This window comes from Peromyscus leucopus, chromosome 18, assembly GCF_004664715.2.
Source record: "Peromyscus leucopus breed LL Stock chromosome 18, UCI_PerLeu_2.1, whole genome shotgun sequence".
NCBI classification, from domain to species: Eukaryota; Metazoa; Chordata; class Mammalia; order Rodentia; family Cricetidae; genus Peromyscus; species Peromyscus leucopus.
The window spans coordinates 27,212,459-27,230,847 of NC_051078.1; the positions used below are offsets into that span (position 1 = coordinate 27,212,459).

Here is an 18,389-nt window from a genome sequence, read left to right on the forward strand (position 1 = left end):
AAAGAAGCTGGAGTAATGTGAAAAGTGAGCAAGCCTTCTCACAGTGAAAATGAAAAGCCTTTTAAATTGCTACTGTTCCCTCTAGCGGTAGAAAAAACCCATACATGTTTCTGGCTTGGCAGTCAATCATCCTTGAGAGAAAACTTTCAGGGTGAGCTGAATTCAGCACAGTTGTTTTGCAGCAACTACAAAACAAAATTGAATTAATAAAAAAGACAACTACTGTTTAGCTTTTGAACCTTGAATTATATATATATATATATATATATATATATATATAATTTAAATGATTATTAAATATTTATAAACAATAAATTCCTTTAGGCTTGGTGCAAAGACTAAGAAGTTAATTTCATACTGAATACTGGATAATATAAACCAACTGTCTGTTTTGCCAATCTGGATTTTCCACTTAGTAATTTTTACATGGGTAGTGTTTTTAAAAAATTAAACAAATTTCAGAAATCTTTGCTTTCAAATATTCCTATCCTTAACACCAGTTCAGAACATGTCTTGTGTTATCAAGTAATGAATGCAGAATAAAGCTACTCCCCCAAAAGGTATTTGAGCAATTTCCTTCCAAGAACCAAGAGAAGGAAAGAATAGCATTGTAACTCGCAAATTACCTGAAGATTCTTAGAAATGTGACTCTGGCAGATAATGACTCTATAGAATATTTTTCTTTCTGAAAGTAGAATCTTACTTTTACAATAAAAAGAGGATTAAACTGAGAGGGGCCAGTTGATAGAATGCAGAAAAACAGTGAACATGGGATTATGAAAACAAAAGAGAGAAGGAGATACCACATCGGTATCAAGAAAGATCTAAACAATGCAGTAAGAAAAATTATGAATGGGGGGCATTATTAATACATTAATTCATAGTTTGCCTTCTAATACATGAGCCACTTATGTATTTACTCTCTAAACATTTTTTAAGCATTCATTAAAGGCCAACATATGTAATTTAGTCTTTCCTCGGTTACATATAATAAACACTCAACTCAGTGGGAATAATACTATTCATTAGATCTCATATTCTTCTCTCTCCTTTTTTACTGATTGTTTTACTTTTTTGAGTTGTTTTGTTATCTTATTATTACATCCAAGTTTTGCCTATTTCCATTTCTAGTTTAGCATGTGCTATGTAAATTCTCTATGAGTTTTGAAACCACAAAACATTTTCTCTGAAGTTTATATTAAGTTGTGTTTAAGTCTCCCAAGCATAAGGAATCAGTGGCTTTGCCCTGGAGCTTTTGCTTAAATATTAGGAATTTTAAAAAAAATCACATTTCCAGAAATCAAAATGACAAATTCGTGGAGCGGGGGCATGAGAGAAAAATAAGGAAAGAATGGCACCAGGAGAGGTTAGTATGCTGTATATGGCAGTGCTTTTGAACAACTCTTTCCGTGAGTCAGAAAAATCTGAGCAACAGCTGCAATTAGGGAAGATCGTCACTTTCAATCAAGGTTCATGGGTGGGGGATGAGATGAGGGACAAAGAGGAAGGAGGAGGGAGTGGGGAGGGGAGGGAAGGGATGGAAATGAAGGCAGGGCACATCCTGTACACTCATGACATCATCCTCCTGCTCATATATATATGGGGAATGGCCAGAGCATCTTTCATAGTTCCCTCACTTTCAAAGCCAGCTGAAGGCAAGAGGAGAGAGCGCCTTCAGTGTCTTTCTGACTGTCTGCACCTGCTTGTCAGAAGGCTGAAAGATGATGGCAGGAATGAACATCCAGCTGGTGTGCCTGATGCTTCTGGCTTTCAGCTCCTGGAGCCTGTGCTCAGGTAAGCTCAACTACATCTCACAACTCCCTGAAGCGATTTCTCTCTCAGTCTGATGCTACACAGGTTAATGAATCCAGGAGGACTCTCTCTCTCTCTCTCTCTCTCTCTCTCTCTCTCTCTCTCTCTCTCTCTCTCTCTCTCTCTCTCTCTCTGCCTTTAGTGACAGAAACTGTGTGAATATCATGTTTCTCTCCTGTTCTGGTTATAACAACTGAAATGTTTGTTTTCCTTTTAAGAATCTGTAAAGCAGTAAGTGTGGTTACAAGGAAATACAACACATTCATTCTCCTTTGGAATATCACCACTAAAGAGAAAATAAATAAGAGTCCTGAAACAAAGATGAAAATTTGGATTGGGCTGGTCATTACTGAGGAGAATAGCAGTGCTTGTCAGCATGCAGACATAAAACATCCCATTCACAATCTTTCATTCTTATCTTTTCTCATTCTCTTAGGAAGTGACTTTTCTCATTCACTTACCTTTTTGATTTTCCTCAAATTATTTTTGACTTTATTTGTGTGTTAGGACATGGGAAACAAATATCAATAAGTAAATGTGTGAGCATTATTTTTATAGAATATTATTTCTAATGCAACACAAAATGTCCCAAGTCCTTTCTGAAAGTACATTTTATAGTCTTTCATTGTTACAGAGTCATGATATTAAATACTGCTGTTGCTTTTTTTAATGTAATTTAAGTAGGCACAAACTATAGCCATAAAATTGGTATACTTATGCTTATAATAAAATTTAGCTCTAGAGCATTTTGTACATAACAGTAAAGGGGGAGGAATGTATTATTATCAGATATGTATCAAGTCTCCTGGAAAATAATATACATTTAAACGAGTATTGTGAAATATTTTGATGATTGCAGTGTGTTTTAATTAATAATTGAAAACAATTGAACAACCACATTCAAATCTTATGGGATCAATGAAGTAAAATCACTTAACTTATACTTGTAGATATTATAGTTAACAACTAGGACCCGGGATTGTTAGTTCAAACCCCTGCTAGGATTGACAAGTACGAAGATAACACTATCAGTCTGGAATGTGATTTGTTGAGAATGATTTAATTATTTTATTAACATAAGACCCTGTAAATATTTTGCAAGAACTATATATTTTTCTGTAACCATGATTTTATTAAATAGTTCCTGAAAATAGTCATAATCAGAGATTTAAATATATTTAGAGATTAAAAAGTTATTGATTAAAAACTATATCAATTCAAATCAGTTTTCTGTGACAAATGCACAATGTCATCAGTAATTAATACAATTAATTGCATTATTCATTTTGAAAAACAAACAAACATGTATTTGTAATAAGCCGAGCAAAAGGATCTCAGGAACAACTTAGTTATTACATGCACTTTATCAGTGGGTTGCATCAGGTGGGACCCTGTATTTTAAAGACTACAGAGTGGAAGCTAGGGCAATTTTAAGCTCTGCCTTATTTTTATCATAAGAGGCTAATGGATATTAAAATGCTCTACAACTGTTTAGTATTTCTAAACTCTGCTTCTCTATACAACGCTCATAAATGGAATCATGGCCAATGTGCTCCGAAAGGAATAAGGGATCTGTTTTCAATACTACTCACCATGTGTTGATGGAGAGCTCTGCCTTTGCTTTGCCTCAGCCGTTCCCTCACTTGCTTATGAGAAAACTGAAAGCACACAATTCAAAGCTCTTACTTGAAACAGAAACTGATTCCTCCAAAGACTGTTTTATAAAATGACATTTGTAGTGAAGTGAATCTCAGTATCATTTTTATCCTAAAATTACCAGTGAGTAATTCCCTATGGCTTTGCCAGGAAATAAAAAAAAAAGAAGAAGAACAAATGACACTTGTATTTGATTTTATTTTGTTCTTTATTCCACACTTATTTCCTATATGTTTGAAATACTGATGGTAAGAAAGAGACCTACGACGGCATAGTCGCTGAGGTCTATATTATACAATATAATTAAATGTTTTACTGAGACTCAGAGATGAAAATTCCAAATCAAGAATACTTTGCTTAGCAAATTATCATGTGCGCATTTTCTTACAAGCGATTCTACTACAGTGGCTGTTAGCAGAAAATTAAGCTGTAGTGTGTTTCTTTCTGAACACTGCTTTGAAGGAATTACGTGCAGAAGACAATAAGCTTCAAAGAGTGATTCTTTAAATTAATTTGAAATACTTTGGTTGCAATATAGTTACAGGATGTGTGATTTCATAGTAAATGTGTGGTTTTGATTTTTTTCAGACTCAGAAGAGGACATGAGAGCATTAGAGGCAGACTTATTGACAAACATGCACGCATCAAAGGTAACTGTTTTCTTTTCTTTAATCCAGTCTTGAAGCACATGTGAATATCCACTCTAAACATATTATTTTCTTATGTTAATCAATAAAGGTATAGTTACCTACCTCAAAGCTGGAAAGGTCTTTGGGAGACATTTCCTATTTGAGAGATTTCATTTTTTTCTTTTCAACCTTCCCAATGCTGCATGCCTTTAGTACAGTTCCTCTTGGTGTGACGACCCTAACCATAATATTGTTTTCATTGCTACTTGATAACTCTAGCTTTGCTACTGTTATGAATCGCAATATAAATATTTTGGGGGATAGAAGTTTGCCAAAGGGTTTGTGATCCACAGGTTGAGAACCACTCTTCTGAGGAGTCAAAGGTCTTGATATAAAAGAGAAAATATCTATAGGACTGTCAGTTTGTATGTTTCAATTTTAATTAAGCAGCCACAGAGAATGTTATAGAGACAGAGAAACATACTTAAATTGTTTCCATGATTACTAGACTGGCAGGATGAAAGGTATATGGGCTTCCAGTTAAACAAGTGAAATCTAATTAAAAATTTTTTTTTACATGTTTTTGTTAGTTGTGGGGAAAAAAAAAAGTGTTTCCTAAAACATGGTATCAAGGTAATATAGGGAGGAAATACAACATAGAAGAAAGCTATGGACATGCAAACATTAACCTTGAAATCCAGTCCTGAAACCACCACTTCTGGTCTATTATGCTACTGAGTTAGTCAGCAAGACTGATCTTGGCTTTTCAAATCTATTTAAGTGCAATGATTGGAGTGTAGAACCTAGACATTTCTGACTCTCTGATGGGTTATTATAAACTCTACTACCTTTGACAGAGTTTACTTTCTCGTTCTCTCAAAATTGTTAGCTATAGATATTTAATTTTTATTGCGTGAGCCCAGTGAAGTTCTGTATTCTGAGCAAAATTTTGAAAGCTTGAGTGCACCTTTTCTAATTTACCAACCTTTTCCTGGGAACAAAACTGGTAATATATCACATTACCACTCTACCCTATGAAATTAATTGATTCAGAGTTAGTGAATCATTGCATATCAAAATTGATGGTTAGAATACAGGTTTCCAATGAAAAGATAGGGAATTGTTTTAAGATTAATTCTTTCCTTTATACATTCAAAGTTAAAAACTGTAGTAGCAAGGTTGGAAATTAATTAAGACACTGACCTAAATTCTGAAGCAATATTCTAATTAGTTCTTCAATACAGAGCTCTTCCTTAGTTGAATGAGCATATTCTAGGTTCAAAAATCTCTAGTATGCAAAGGCAATTTTATTGTGTTTGACACTGAGCAGAAAAGAAAAAATATGTATTTTGCAAGTTTGTGATTGAGAGCACATAATAATGTTACCTTACAACTATTGAAGATGTGTGTTCTAAGAACATGTGAGAGTTTGGGTTATTCTCTCTGACCAAGCAAATGCAAGAAAAAAATTCATTATCTGGAACAGTGTTGTCTTTTCCACTGAAGAAAATATGGTGCAATGATGTAAATTCAATCGGTCCAAAGTAGTTCAAGATGAAGTATTTATATTACATTGCTTCATTTCTGCTGAGATAAATAAGATACAATCTTTGATGAGAAAGGTATCCAGACATATAAAATTTTGCTGCTAGGATAAAAATAAGAAGCACAGCTTATGTTTTGCTATGACATCACTTTCTCATTCATTTCTGTCACTCAATCATCTTTGTATGTAAATGAGAACTCTCGATATATGATCCCCTCCCCTTAACCAAATGACTGCATTTAAAACTTTAATGAGAAGAATATTTGATTCTTTTCTTGCAATGCCATTATTACAAGTTCCAGAGATCATGAGCCTTCCTCTTCCCACTTTTTAAATCAAGTATGTGAACAATTTCTATTTTAGGATAAAGTTGTTTAGACATTTGAAAAGCAATTACTAAAATTATCTAGGTAACAGGAGCTCAAGTGAATTCAAATGGCTAAAATAAAGTGGCAGACCCAGGAGTATTTGTTTGTTGTTCTCAATATATACACATACACATATAATCATCACTGGCATTGAAGTGTACTTTAATAAAAAAAATAGTTCCAGTAAAGCATGTTTTTATTGGAAGCTAACTATATTATTGTTTGTAATCAAACTCAAATCCTTATATATGGTAGGAGTTCAATGCATGTTTATGAATAAGCAACTGGAATCCAAGATCTGTTGCAAGCTCTCACGTTTTTAGTCAGATGTAAATTTTAGAGCTAGATGACACCTGATGACTTCAGTTACTTGCACTTGCTGACGTCCCCAGATTCACCACCTGCTAAGTTGATCTCAGTTCAGTGAATCATGGGTACTGAGGAATAACGATAGCTCTTCAGTCACATTTAATACTGAAACACACAAGACAAGGACTATAGTTAGAATTTGTTATTTAGACAGAAAACTTTTTCCAAATATATTATCAAATACATGTCTATTTCTTTCCATTCTAGTCTAGTCTAGTTTAGCCTATTTTCCACTAATCCACATACACATTCACATGTAAGATTTCAGGACATCTATTTTAAAAACTTTTCCATTTCCTTGAGTGCTAATGACAGTAGAATGTCCATTTAAAATAGTGGAGGTGTGTATATAGTTTTCACTATAAGCATCACCACTGAGATTTAAAAAAAAAATAGACTAAGCAGGTTGCATTTGTATGTATTTGTGCATATGCATACACAAGTATATGTGTGTTTACAAAATGATAATCCAAGAAAAAGAGGCTATAAACCTAAGAGTAGGGGGAGACATGGGAGGGATCCAAGGGAGGGTATTTGAGAGAGGATGGAGGGAGGAAAGGGCGGGGAGTGATGTAATTCTATTTTAATTTAAAGTATAATTTTAAAATGGTTGGGGGCAGAAGCAGGGTTCCAATGAACTAATCTTAGGAAAACACTGAGATAGAAACTCTCTAAAGGGCTTTCTAAATGTGAAATTGAAATAACATATGAACTGGTAAGGCCCGACGTAGTGGTGAAATTAAATGAAGAATGTTTCTTCTAAAATATCCTACTAACACAGAACATTGCCTGCAATGGCTGGATAACCTTGTTCAAGGCAGGAAGTAGAAAGGATTACAAGCTTTTGGAGAATAAAGTGAATATCCTCATACTCAGATTTTAATATCTGTGAGTTAAGAGTATAATAAAAAAAGGGATTCACACACTCAAGTTTTATTGCAAGTAGAAGTTAAAATATAATGGTTTTTAACACAACCAATGCACATTTCATACTCCACTAACAGACTTTAATTGTAATATCTTTTTTTTCAATATTTCAGATTGGTAAAGCAAGTCCTCCCTCTTGGAAAATGACCTTGCTAAATGTGTGCAGCCTTATAAATAACCTGAACAGCCCAGCAGAGGAAGCAGGAGAAACGCACGAAGATGATCTCGTTGGAAAAAGGAAACTTCCCCTTGTTCTAGATGGCTTTAGCTTGGAAGCAATGCTGACCATATTCCAGCTCCAGAAAATTTGCCACAGCAGGGCTTTTCAACACTGGGAGGTATAACAGAACTTTAGATGGGGATGGGAGCCATTGTAGTAGTGGGATCTCATTTGTATTCAGTTCTATACCCTCATAAAAGCACAGTAGGGAGACTTACAAATACTAGAAAGTAATGAATCCTATTTTGAAGTCAACACCCTTATTAACTTCAAAGTGTCCTGGAAACATATGGAGATGAGCAAACTTTTTCTTCGGTCTTAAAAGGGTAATGGTCGGTATGAGGCACATTTAAACCATATATATATAAATGATGAAACACTGACATAATTTTTTCATTATATTGGTAATAGCGACATGTATCAAGAAATTTAAGTAAATCCAATCTTTATTCCTAAAAATAAAAAATTATGCATAATTATCTATAAACAAACACAATGCAAATTTTCAAAGAAAAGAAAAAAAATCCAAGGTTTCTAGTTGCCACTCACAGACTAGCATGTGCATAGGATTTTTTTTCAGTTTTTATATTTGATTATTGGGCAAGTAAAATATTTCTTAATTTTTCAAATAATATTATATATGCATATATGTGTGCACACACACATACATACACAAATGGAAAGGCCTTTTCATTCTATATTAGTAGATACGTGCTTATAACTTTCATTATCAACATTTCATATCCATATTCCAGCTCTTTTGTCAATTAAGTGTTCTGAAACAGACGTTGTTGAGTTAGCCGTGGTCCTCTTCAGACTCAAAACTTAAATTCAAAAAAGTGAAGTACCACCCTTTAGGTATATCCAAATAGGATTCAGTTCTCCAAACATTAAGCTTTAACTCCAAAATCTACTTTCCTACTGATAAAAATAGGCAAGCAAGACATCATTGAAGGAATGGCATTAAGAATTCTGATGTACCTTCAGATTATCCATTTATTCATTTTTTTGAGAAAAGGTCTTAACAGCTGTATAACTCTGGCTGGCCTATGTAGTCCAGAAAGGTCTCAAACTTGTAGCAATCCTCTCGCACCCGCCTCCAAAGTGCCAGTGTCCATGTGCTCACTACCATGTGTCGGTGACTATCTTTAAAGGGAGAAAAAAAAAAAAACAAAACTGAAAATGGTGGAAATCTACCAATTACCAAAAGAGCAACACGTTATTCTTTATAGTCTTGACATACATTTCACTGAAAAATAAACTAGAGCTTTGGGAAGAAGTAACAAAAATTTGAGCCAAAAGAAGGAAAATGTGGAAGACAACTGAGTCTTCCTAAAAAGAAAAATGGATGCTATTACACTTCTGATTGGAGAAACATTATTTTTTCAGATCAAGGTCTGAGAGGTTTGCTTAATGTTTTAGACTGTGGGCTTACACCAGCATTGTAGATCTGAGGGTGCCCTCTCTGTTAATATAACAAGCCTGTAAGTGGCTGCCACAGAAATACCTCGTGAAAGGAGGAAATGCAGGCAGAACTCCCAGTGTTTATACTAACTGGTAAACATAACTATGCTTTCCAGATGAAAAACCAAAAAGGCTAGTTCAAATTATCTTGTTGTACTATTCATCCTTTAATTTTAATTCCAGCTAAATGGAACAGTCTTTAAAACACTATTTAGCTCAATAAAACTTGAAAATTCAGATCTTAGCAGAGGGAAATGCCAATTATGCCTTATTTATCCAGAGAAGAAAGACTCCCCCAATAAACTAATTAGCATAGAAGTCAACTGAACGTAAGCCTGAAACTCTTGTTATTTTAACTGTTGAGTCATTTAAAAATAAAATGATAATATCATTCTGAGCATAGTAGAAGTAATTACAGGCTATACACTTTAAAGAAAGTAAAGATTAAAAACCTAGATTGCCTGACAGGAGCTGCTTTGCCTTCTCTGAAACTCAATAACTGTGGAATGAAACAAAATACTTGGTGATAGGATGGTATGCTTGCGCATTACAATTGAAATATCAGTATTCATTATTGTGATACCAAAGTTTGGGAGACAGCTATAATCTGAAGAGATCTTAGCAATTTAAGCAGAGTTCCCATGTTTGTTGATTGGTACAACATCTAAGATACTTGGAACAGGCAATTCTTTCTTTGTTTAGGAAACTGGTTACTAGAATGACTTTCAAGTCATATCAGTAATCGACTTAAGCCAACCTAAAATCCTGTTATCTTCTTATTCCAACGGCTTGTGAGATTCAAAATTATATTTATTGTGGTACATTTCACATCATTTTGGACTGCCAATTTATATTCAAAGCCTTAAAACTAATTTGTAGGTATCTCTGGTGTAGCCCGTCAGTTGAAAAATATAAACACATTTTTGAAAAGAGGTAGGCTGGTGAGCTGGGGAAGGGCATATATAATCAGAATGATTATGATCTGATTCCATCTCAGTCATTGATAACCATCTGTCATGGGACAAAATAGTTTCTCTGATCCTACAGGTACATTTTGAAATAAATAGATAGAATACAATGTAGGGAGTTATCTGAAATATATTTCATGCATATAACTTCTCTTTGTGTTTTCTCTATTTTAGATAATCCAAGAAGATATTCTTGATAATGGCAATGGCAAAGATGAGAAGGAGGAAGTGATAAAGAGAAAAATCCCTTATATTCTGAAAAGGCAGCTATATGAGAATAAACCTAGAAGGCCCTACATACTCAAGAGGGGAACATATTACTACTGAGAAGCTGGTTCTTGATCCATGATTGTGATTGATCACCTTTTATCTAGATATATAATCATATGCTTATCTAGATATATAATTACATGTGTGTGTAAATGTGACAGAACTTGATTATTTCATCTCTTCCACTAGTGTGGTGTATTGGCTGTTATTTTTCTGCATTCATGTAAATTGAACTAAATGTTTTCAAATAAATGTAGATCTTGAGCATGATCCTGTGTTCTGTATAATTGGAACAGATGATAATCATATCACATTGAATGTTCTGTAATTTTGCAAAATATATTATGGGATGTCTAGACAGTCATCACATTTGGCATTTTATAGGAAATCTATAAGAGATGATAACAAAGTTGAGCACACATCAGTAACCCAAAGCAGAACAATGGCACCATTTTGTCATTTGATTGCTTTATTTTTAATTGAAAGAGATATACACTGCTTTGCAAACTCACTGGCTCAACTCTCAGTACAAAGGAAAGTTACTATCCTGTAAAGGCCCATTGAAAGAATTGTTAATGAAACATTGCTATTTATGCTTATCTCAGTGTATCTTTAAGTGAATATTTTGCCTGTCAAATGAATTTGATAGCTAATAAAATTCAACAAGTCATCAGAATCTAATGCTTTATTTCAGATTTACTTATTTTACGAGAATTCATCTTAATTCCCCACCCTCTCTTTTGAGCTAGAATAGTATATGTGTATTTTTAAATGCCACTTAGGGATTTTGTAATTAATATTTTTTTTCTCATTGGGAAAGTATATTTAAGCTAATAGCGGAGCATCTAACAATTCCTCTTGACTTTCCTTTAAAATCATAGTTAGGACCTGATATAACTTTGCATTTCACTGTCGTCTGTGACCTTCTAAATTAGTTCCTTTACTGGGTCCAGGAAGACATGCTCTTACAGGACTGTAGTCTATCCATTGATACTCATGACAGACGAATTCAGAGCTCAGCTAAGCTGTCTTCAGAACGCTAAGTCTTTTTTGATGAGATTGTTTTTCTCCAAGCCCAGTACTACTCAGAGGAGGGTTTGTGAGAACCTGACAGATTGTGAAGTTTTCTTCACCAAACTCTTCTACCACTGCCTCTTCACCATCCTTAGAGTCTGTATATCTTAGCATTTCAAGTGTCCACAGCACCAACCAATAGAGCAAACGCTGTCATGGAGACTAAGAATGTCTTCTCAAATTCAGAATGTCCAGACTGCGCTCACTTTCTTTACTGGCAAACATGGGCAACTGTGGTTCTCTTTTGTTTCCTTAGCTGGAAAAAGAGTTAAGAGTGAGATTTGAGAAAAGGTGAAATGGTCTGATTACATACATGTTTTAGCATATATTACATAGTACAGAGGATTGTGGTGAAACACTTGAAGGATACACTACATTCAACAGTTAATACTTCCAGTTGTACTAATTTTCTCATGATATACCTTCTTGATATATCATTATACTATCATTAGTAGAGATCCCAATATTCTCCTAGAATACCTTGTAATTTATTTTATTAGCCACGGAAGTCATGTTTCATCTGCAAATTTCTTTTTAAAACCAATATTATCTCCCTTCAGTTCTTTGTGCCATTTTTACTGATTTTTCCTCTAAAACTCGTGGTCACTATTTTCAACTATTACAAACTTTTCCTCTATACTCTATAACATAGAGTGAAGAAATCTAATTACCTCCATACAATTTTCTTTGCATTTAAAAACTATACATTGTTCCACGTATAAGGTACATAGAAAGAAAAAATACAAAATTGTGATGAAAAATTATGAGAAATAAGTGAAGTGTATCATATTTAAGGAGTTGAAGACTCATTATCAAGATGTCACTTTTTCAAACCTGATTTACAAACTCAATGCAACGTCCAAAACCTCTCAGTGAGTCATTTAGTGGTAGTGGACAAACTGATTAGAAAGCTTATATTTAAAGACAGAAGATTCAGACTAATAAAATAAAACCAAAACACTTAACTTAGCATTCTGACACCATCCTATTTCAAGACTTACCTTAAACTTATGTTAACCACAGAAATGTAGCTTTGAAAAACGTGTAAAGCAATATATCAATTAAACACCGTAGAATGCAGAGATAGATCCATATAAACTTGGATCCATATAAACATGGCATCTTAAAGAAATGAAAAAGGATAATTCAGTGGAAAAAAAGTCTTTCCAACAAATGTGACCACAATAACTATACAGGCAGATACAATTAAATCTAAACAGAAACCCTATACACTTAAAGACTACTTCAAGATGAATCACAGACCAAAATATAAAACACAAAACTCTAACATTTACAGCACTGGAAAAATGTAAATTTCTTTAGTTTGGCAATAAATGTTTAGATACAATTCTCAAAGGGATGAAAATTCCAGTGGCATAAATAGAATTCTTAATATAAATAGAATTTTTTTAAAATCTTGAAATCCACATGCAAACAGGAAAACAAGTAAATAGAATAAATGGCTTTGGAAAAAAATAACAAAGGACCAATTTATGAAGAAAGGATTGACTTCTTTAAGCAGAGAAGTCACTTGTGGTCTTGTGTATCCTGGACTCTTGGTTTAGAAGCTGTAGTATTTTTCCTGTTCTGCCTATGCACCAGACTGCAAGGTCTGTTGGTCCATGGGTTGCTAGTAGGGGGTTGGGAGACACACAGTTTTATCTTCCCAACTTTAATGATGAGGACAGAAGATAGAAACTGCTTGGGTAGGACAGGACCCCAAAGCAGCAGTTGAAGGATGTCCTTGCTGGAGGTGTGAACTGCCAGAAGACAATGCTGCTTCCTCATTCCTTTTTATGTCTTCTCTTAAATGAGCACCTGCCTAGAACCTATACACGAGGATGTGTCTGAGACTGAGAGAAAGCATTCAGATTCCTTTGGATTTGTTACTGGGGGAATGTGGGGGGCCCTTTGAGGTCACCTCAAGTTATTATGGAAGTCAGGGTCCATTTTTAGTTGCACTAATAAAAGAACTTAAGAGTTAACTTAAAACTTGAGGGAAGTTTTATTAGAGTCTAAGAGAAAAAACAAACAACTCTCTCTCTCTCTCTCTCTCTCTCTCTCTCTCTCTCTCTCTCTCTCTCTCTCTCACACACACACACACACACACACACAAACAAACAAACAAACTAAACAGCTAGCTTTAAGCTCTGGCAGATGCCTGGTGGGGGGAGCTGGAAAACCCAATGGGAGAAAGCTATGCTTTTGCAAGTGTTCTACATGAAAAATCAGGGGATGAATGAAAAACCCCAGGGCATCAAGGAAAGCATGTCCAAGATTTGACCAATATCCAAACGAAAGAGTTGTAGAAAATGAAAAGTTTGTCCACCACAGTGCTACAGAGTCATGGCAGTGGTACAGGACTAAAGGTCTGTAAGCAGTTGGCAAGGGAAAGCAATGACATCTCCTTAAGGGGATAATTAGTCCTTCTTTCCCTATAGCATGTCTCCAGGTGAGCCAGATTTCCTGGACAGGAAGTGGATAGGTTCCTGGCAAGATGATTAATAGACCAATCAGGTTAACTATTTAAGGAAGGAGATAATAGTATGACTACTTTGGGTAGCATAGAATGCTGGGTCTCTTCCCAGGTTCACACTTGAAACTTAGTATCTTTTGACCTGAAGGAAGTAGATTTGCCTTAGTGGACCTCAACAAAGCCCAGGTACCTCCAACTTTTATATGGTGACTTAAATATTAAAGGCAGTTGTGATATTTTCATTTCAAACATTACAAAGGAAACAGAGGAGAGGGGTCTAAAGTCCATGAGTGAGGTGTAGATGAATTTCTAAACGGTCTTATTAAATAAGAAACACAGAGCCGAATACAGAGGTGCAAGCCATAGAGATCAGAGCAACAGCCGCCAACTAACCTTAGCTTACTACCTCACTGTAGCTTCCCACGACAGCTTCCTGTCTAACCTGTGCCTTTATTGCCTTCCTGTTCTCACTGACTATAAGCCCGGCCACATCACTTCCTTGTCACAGCCTGTCTATACAGACCTCTGGGTCTCTATGTTTGGTATTGGGATTATGTCACTATGCTTGGCTGTGTCCTTGAACATGAAGAGACTCTGCCTGCCATGTGATTGGATTAAGGGCTTGTGCTACCACTGCCAGACTTCTGTTTATGGCTATGGCCTCTGATCTCCAGGCAAACTTTATTTATTAACATACAAATAAAATATCACATTTCAACACAAATAAAATATCACCACAGTGAGGGATCCTTCCTCAATGTTTTCCAACCCTCTTAAACCTGTATAACTACCTAGCAATTGACTGCTTCTCCATTCATTACTCACCTATGTTTTTGCCATCAGTCCTACAAAAAGTTCCCAGACCAGCAGCACCTACTGCTCCTGTTATACAGATCTCTCTCTCTCTCTCTCTCTCTCTCTCTCTCTCTCTCTCTCTCTCTCTCTCTCTCTCTCTCTCTCTGAATAAAAGGGAAATCACCAATCAAACACATGGCTTTTTTGGTATCATGAGTTTCCTCACACTACCTCTGGAGCTATTACCATGGGTTGTAGAGCCATTTTTCTTTGTCAGAAGAGTATGGTGTGTTGAGGCCAACTTCCTGGATGAATATGACTTGCCATCACACTTAATTACTTGGGTATGGGTACAGAATACCCCCATTGTCCATGCATTAAAGACTCAACCATGGGGTTTCACCATCATGAGGTGATTGCAACCTTGAGAACATGTGACTTTGTAGTAGGTAGGTCCTTAAGTTACTGAGGACATAAACTTAAAGGTGATATGTGACCCAAAAACCATATTCATTTTCTTTACTTCTTTGAGTAACGTGAGCAGTTTGCTCTGCCACAAGTTCCCTATAATGGTCATCTAACATACCCACCAACTAGAAACCCAAAAGAAAGTGTCCCCCTAGTCTTGGGTTGGAATATCCAGAAGCATGATCCAGAACAATACCCTTTAGTAAATTATTCATGTCAGGTATTTTCTATAGCAATGAAAAGTTATTAATATACCAACCACACTGGTGCCTTCACTTTTTTCAATACCTAAGCCAAGGGAAAACCATTCTTCCCTGAACATTGCCCAAGTTTCAGAACACACAGCATAGTCCTTATTTCAATGTACCTTCTCATCTGCAAAGCTCCCACACTGAAATGTCATCAAAATTCTAATTCTCTTTCATATTCTTATTCATGTGGAATAACAAGTATGGAAATCATTTAACTTTTTTAAAACTGAAAAGGTTAGTAACCACTCATTTCTATTGATTTGCATATGAAAACAAACGGCTTTCTATCTCACTCAAAAAACAAGGATCTTTTAAAGAAAAGAAGCCATTTCCTCCTCCAAAGCACTCCACTTTTGTATTACCAAAAGTAACACAAAATTATACTGTCTGATGCTTTAACCATTTTTTTTTTGTTTTTTTTTTTTTTTGCTATTTGTGAAATACAGCAATTAGGATTGCAAACATTTCTTTCAAAGTCTTGGATTTTAAAAATGTGTTAAGATAATTTTCTTAAATGAGATATACTTATTTGCTTTTGATTTCCTGCTGAGATGTGCCTTGAAGATAAACAAACTTGATTCTCCCCGGTAACCAGATCTTGGAACAATACAAAGCACTTATAAAACCCACAGTTATGACTAAACCAAAATCCAACAGACATGTTACTTTCCCCCAGGTTGCATACAACTCTGTACCCTGGAGCTCAGCCAGGCCTGAGACCATAGTCGAGATTCCATTTTTATCCAGACCTTTCTTTTTGACAGCCTTCAACAATAATGTCCAGTCTAAACCAAGACTCCTGCTAAGCCAAAGAACTTAAAGTGAATGTCAGTTCAAACAGCAACTAGGTACTATTTGCCTCTAATTCACACTGGCAGCAAACCAATATCTCTTCTCAAACTCTGAGTCTTTCATAAATATTAAATATTAATATGCAAAAATGAAAAAAAATATCAATTTTGGGAAAGAGAACTCCAATTCTATTTCTATGCTTTAAGGGTTTGCAAAAGTCAGAGTTGAGATGAAACCATATTGTAAATAAGCATTTTGGTTTGAGGTTTTCTTCCCATGCACGTACTTCATCATTTTTTTTCCTTTCTTGTGACAACTTTACCAAGACTTTCAGACCTTTTCACATCCCCTCCAATGTACCGACTGGTGTGATTTTAATTGCTCTCTACTGGGATAAAGCCTTCATCTGCTGGAAGGAAGTCCTTATTTTGGAATCTCGAGCACTAGAGAAATATGACTGGAACTAATCTGTGGCATTCCAGTTGCACATTCTTGCTGCAGAGCAGGATTGGGATATGAAGGGAACACACAGCCTCTTTGCAATGTCTCTTCACCTCTACCTTTCAGGTTCAGCTTTTGCTGATCTTCACTGATCTTGAATCATTGAGCTCCAAATTAACAATTCACCCTGAAGAAGGGTCTCTTTAGTTTTAAAGTTCACAGTGGTTGGCTGGAGAGGAGAGAGGCCCATGTCCACTCACAAAGTGCATTTAACATTGTGTCAGGAATATGGAGCTAAAGGAGTGTAAAGAGGTGCATGTAGCATACAAATAGTTTAGTGCAGAACTAGGCATAGAAAGAAACCTTTCCCACTTTCCTGTACTTACTTCCCTGGTAGAGTGCTCCCAAGGCAAATAAACCTTTTTTTTTTTTTTTTTCCCACACCCTGAAACTGCTCTGCCAAGTACAGCCCACCTAGAAGTGGAGAATAGAAGACCCAAGTTGGAGAACAGAACATCACTGGTGTTGACACAAAACAGAATTCCCACCTCTAACAGGAAGAGAGGAAGCCAAGTATGATGGGCCATGGCTTGGAAACAGAGAGTCAGGTTGCTCTAGATTGCATGTTTCAACATGGTAACAGTTGCGCAAAGTGTTTGAAGTAATAGGACAAAGAAAATCTTAAATGAAAGCACTTTGCAACATACTGTTGGAGACTGTGTGTAGGCTGGTGATAGGAAGGGGACCAAATTTTTTGTGTTGGACTCAGCTGCTCTCCAGTGACAGGCCTAGCCATTTGGCTGGTGGAAAGTAGTCATTGGTTAAATCACCGGATCTCAACCTTTGGAATACTGTGACCCCTCAATACAGTTCCTCATGTTGTGGTGACCCCCCAACCTCAAAATTATTTCAATGTTACTTCATAATTTATAATTTTGCCATTGTTATGAATAGTAATGTAAATAAATGTCTGGCATGCAGTACATCTGATATCAGACTTCAAAAATGGTCACAACCCATAGGTCAAAAAAAACGATGGGTTAAGTCAATGTATATGGAGTGTTTTCACCTGTTAATCACAAGGCTGTTAGATAAGATACAGAGATCCATAAGGAATAAGCTTTAGGGGGCTAGCTAAAACAGCCAAAGATAAATTGTAATTAGCTCTGGTCCTGCAACCTTCTAACCTCTTTACAATTATGTAGGTTCTAATCATTTAACTAGCCCTGCAAAAAATTCAGTTTAAGGTACCAATTACATCATCTCCTCTCTCCCTTCCTTCCCTTCTCCTCCTCTCCTTCATCCTTTCCTTCTCCTCCTCCCCCTCCTTTTGCTCCCCCTCTCCACCTTCTTACTAAATGCACAGCTTTATGGAAACCATGGTTTAATAAAAACTCAGCAATTGGTACATGAAATTTACTCCAATAAAGAGAATAACCCATTTTAGGACAAGAGAACCTGAATATAGATAGACTAGTGTTGTAGAAAAAAAAAAAGATCATTGTTCATGGCTGCAAAACTGAAATGTATCATTTGCTTACAATATGGAAGAAATTCACATTCACTGAATATTACTATTTTTAAGGTGGACATGACTACTTTTCCCTAGTCTAGGTTGTCACAAGCCAAGGTGTCAGAAAAGACACAAAGACATAAAAGGAGTAGTAGAGTCAATATTCTACCTCTGGCAATATTGGACATGAATTTGCAGTGTCCCTTAAATAAAAACTTTATTTATTTGCTAAAAAGCTAGTATATAAAAATTCATTTCTTTTTATACTGTACAGTTTTGAACTCTATCATAAACTGAAGATGGAATGAAATATGAGAATATTATTTTGTACATAGGTAGTGTGGAATGTA

The 18,389-nt window shown here is 35.5% G+C and overlaps 1 protein-coding gene across 1 annotated transcript; it reads left to right on the top strand.

Moving 5' to 3' along the window:
* Positions 1 to 1,585: 1,585 nt before the first annotated feature.
* Nts (neurotensin) lies at positions 1,586 to 10,910 on the top strand. The gene is made up of 4 exons (XM_028883523.2): positions 1,586 to 1,794; positions 4,057 to 4,118; positions 7,421 to 7,645; positions 10,134 to 10,910. Exons 1-4 carry the CDS (start codon positions 1,722 to 1,724, stop codon positions 10,284 to 10,286), a joined length of 513 nt encoding a protein of 170 aa, XP_028739356.1. The 5' UTR covers positions 1,586 to 1,721; the 3' UTR covers positions 10,287 to 10,910.
* The last annotated feature ends 7,479 nt before the right edge of the window (positions 10,911 to 18,389 follow it).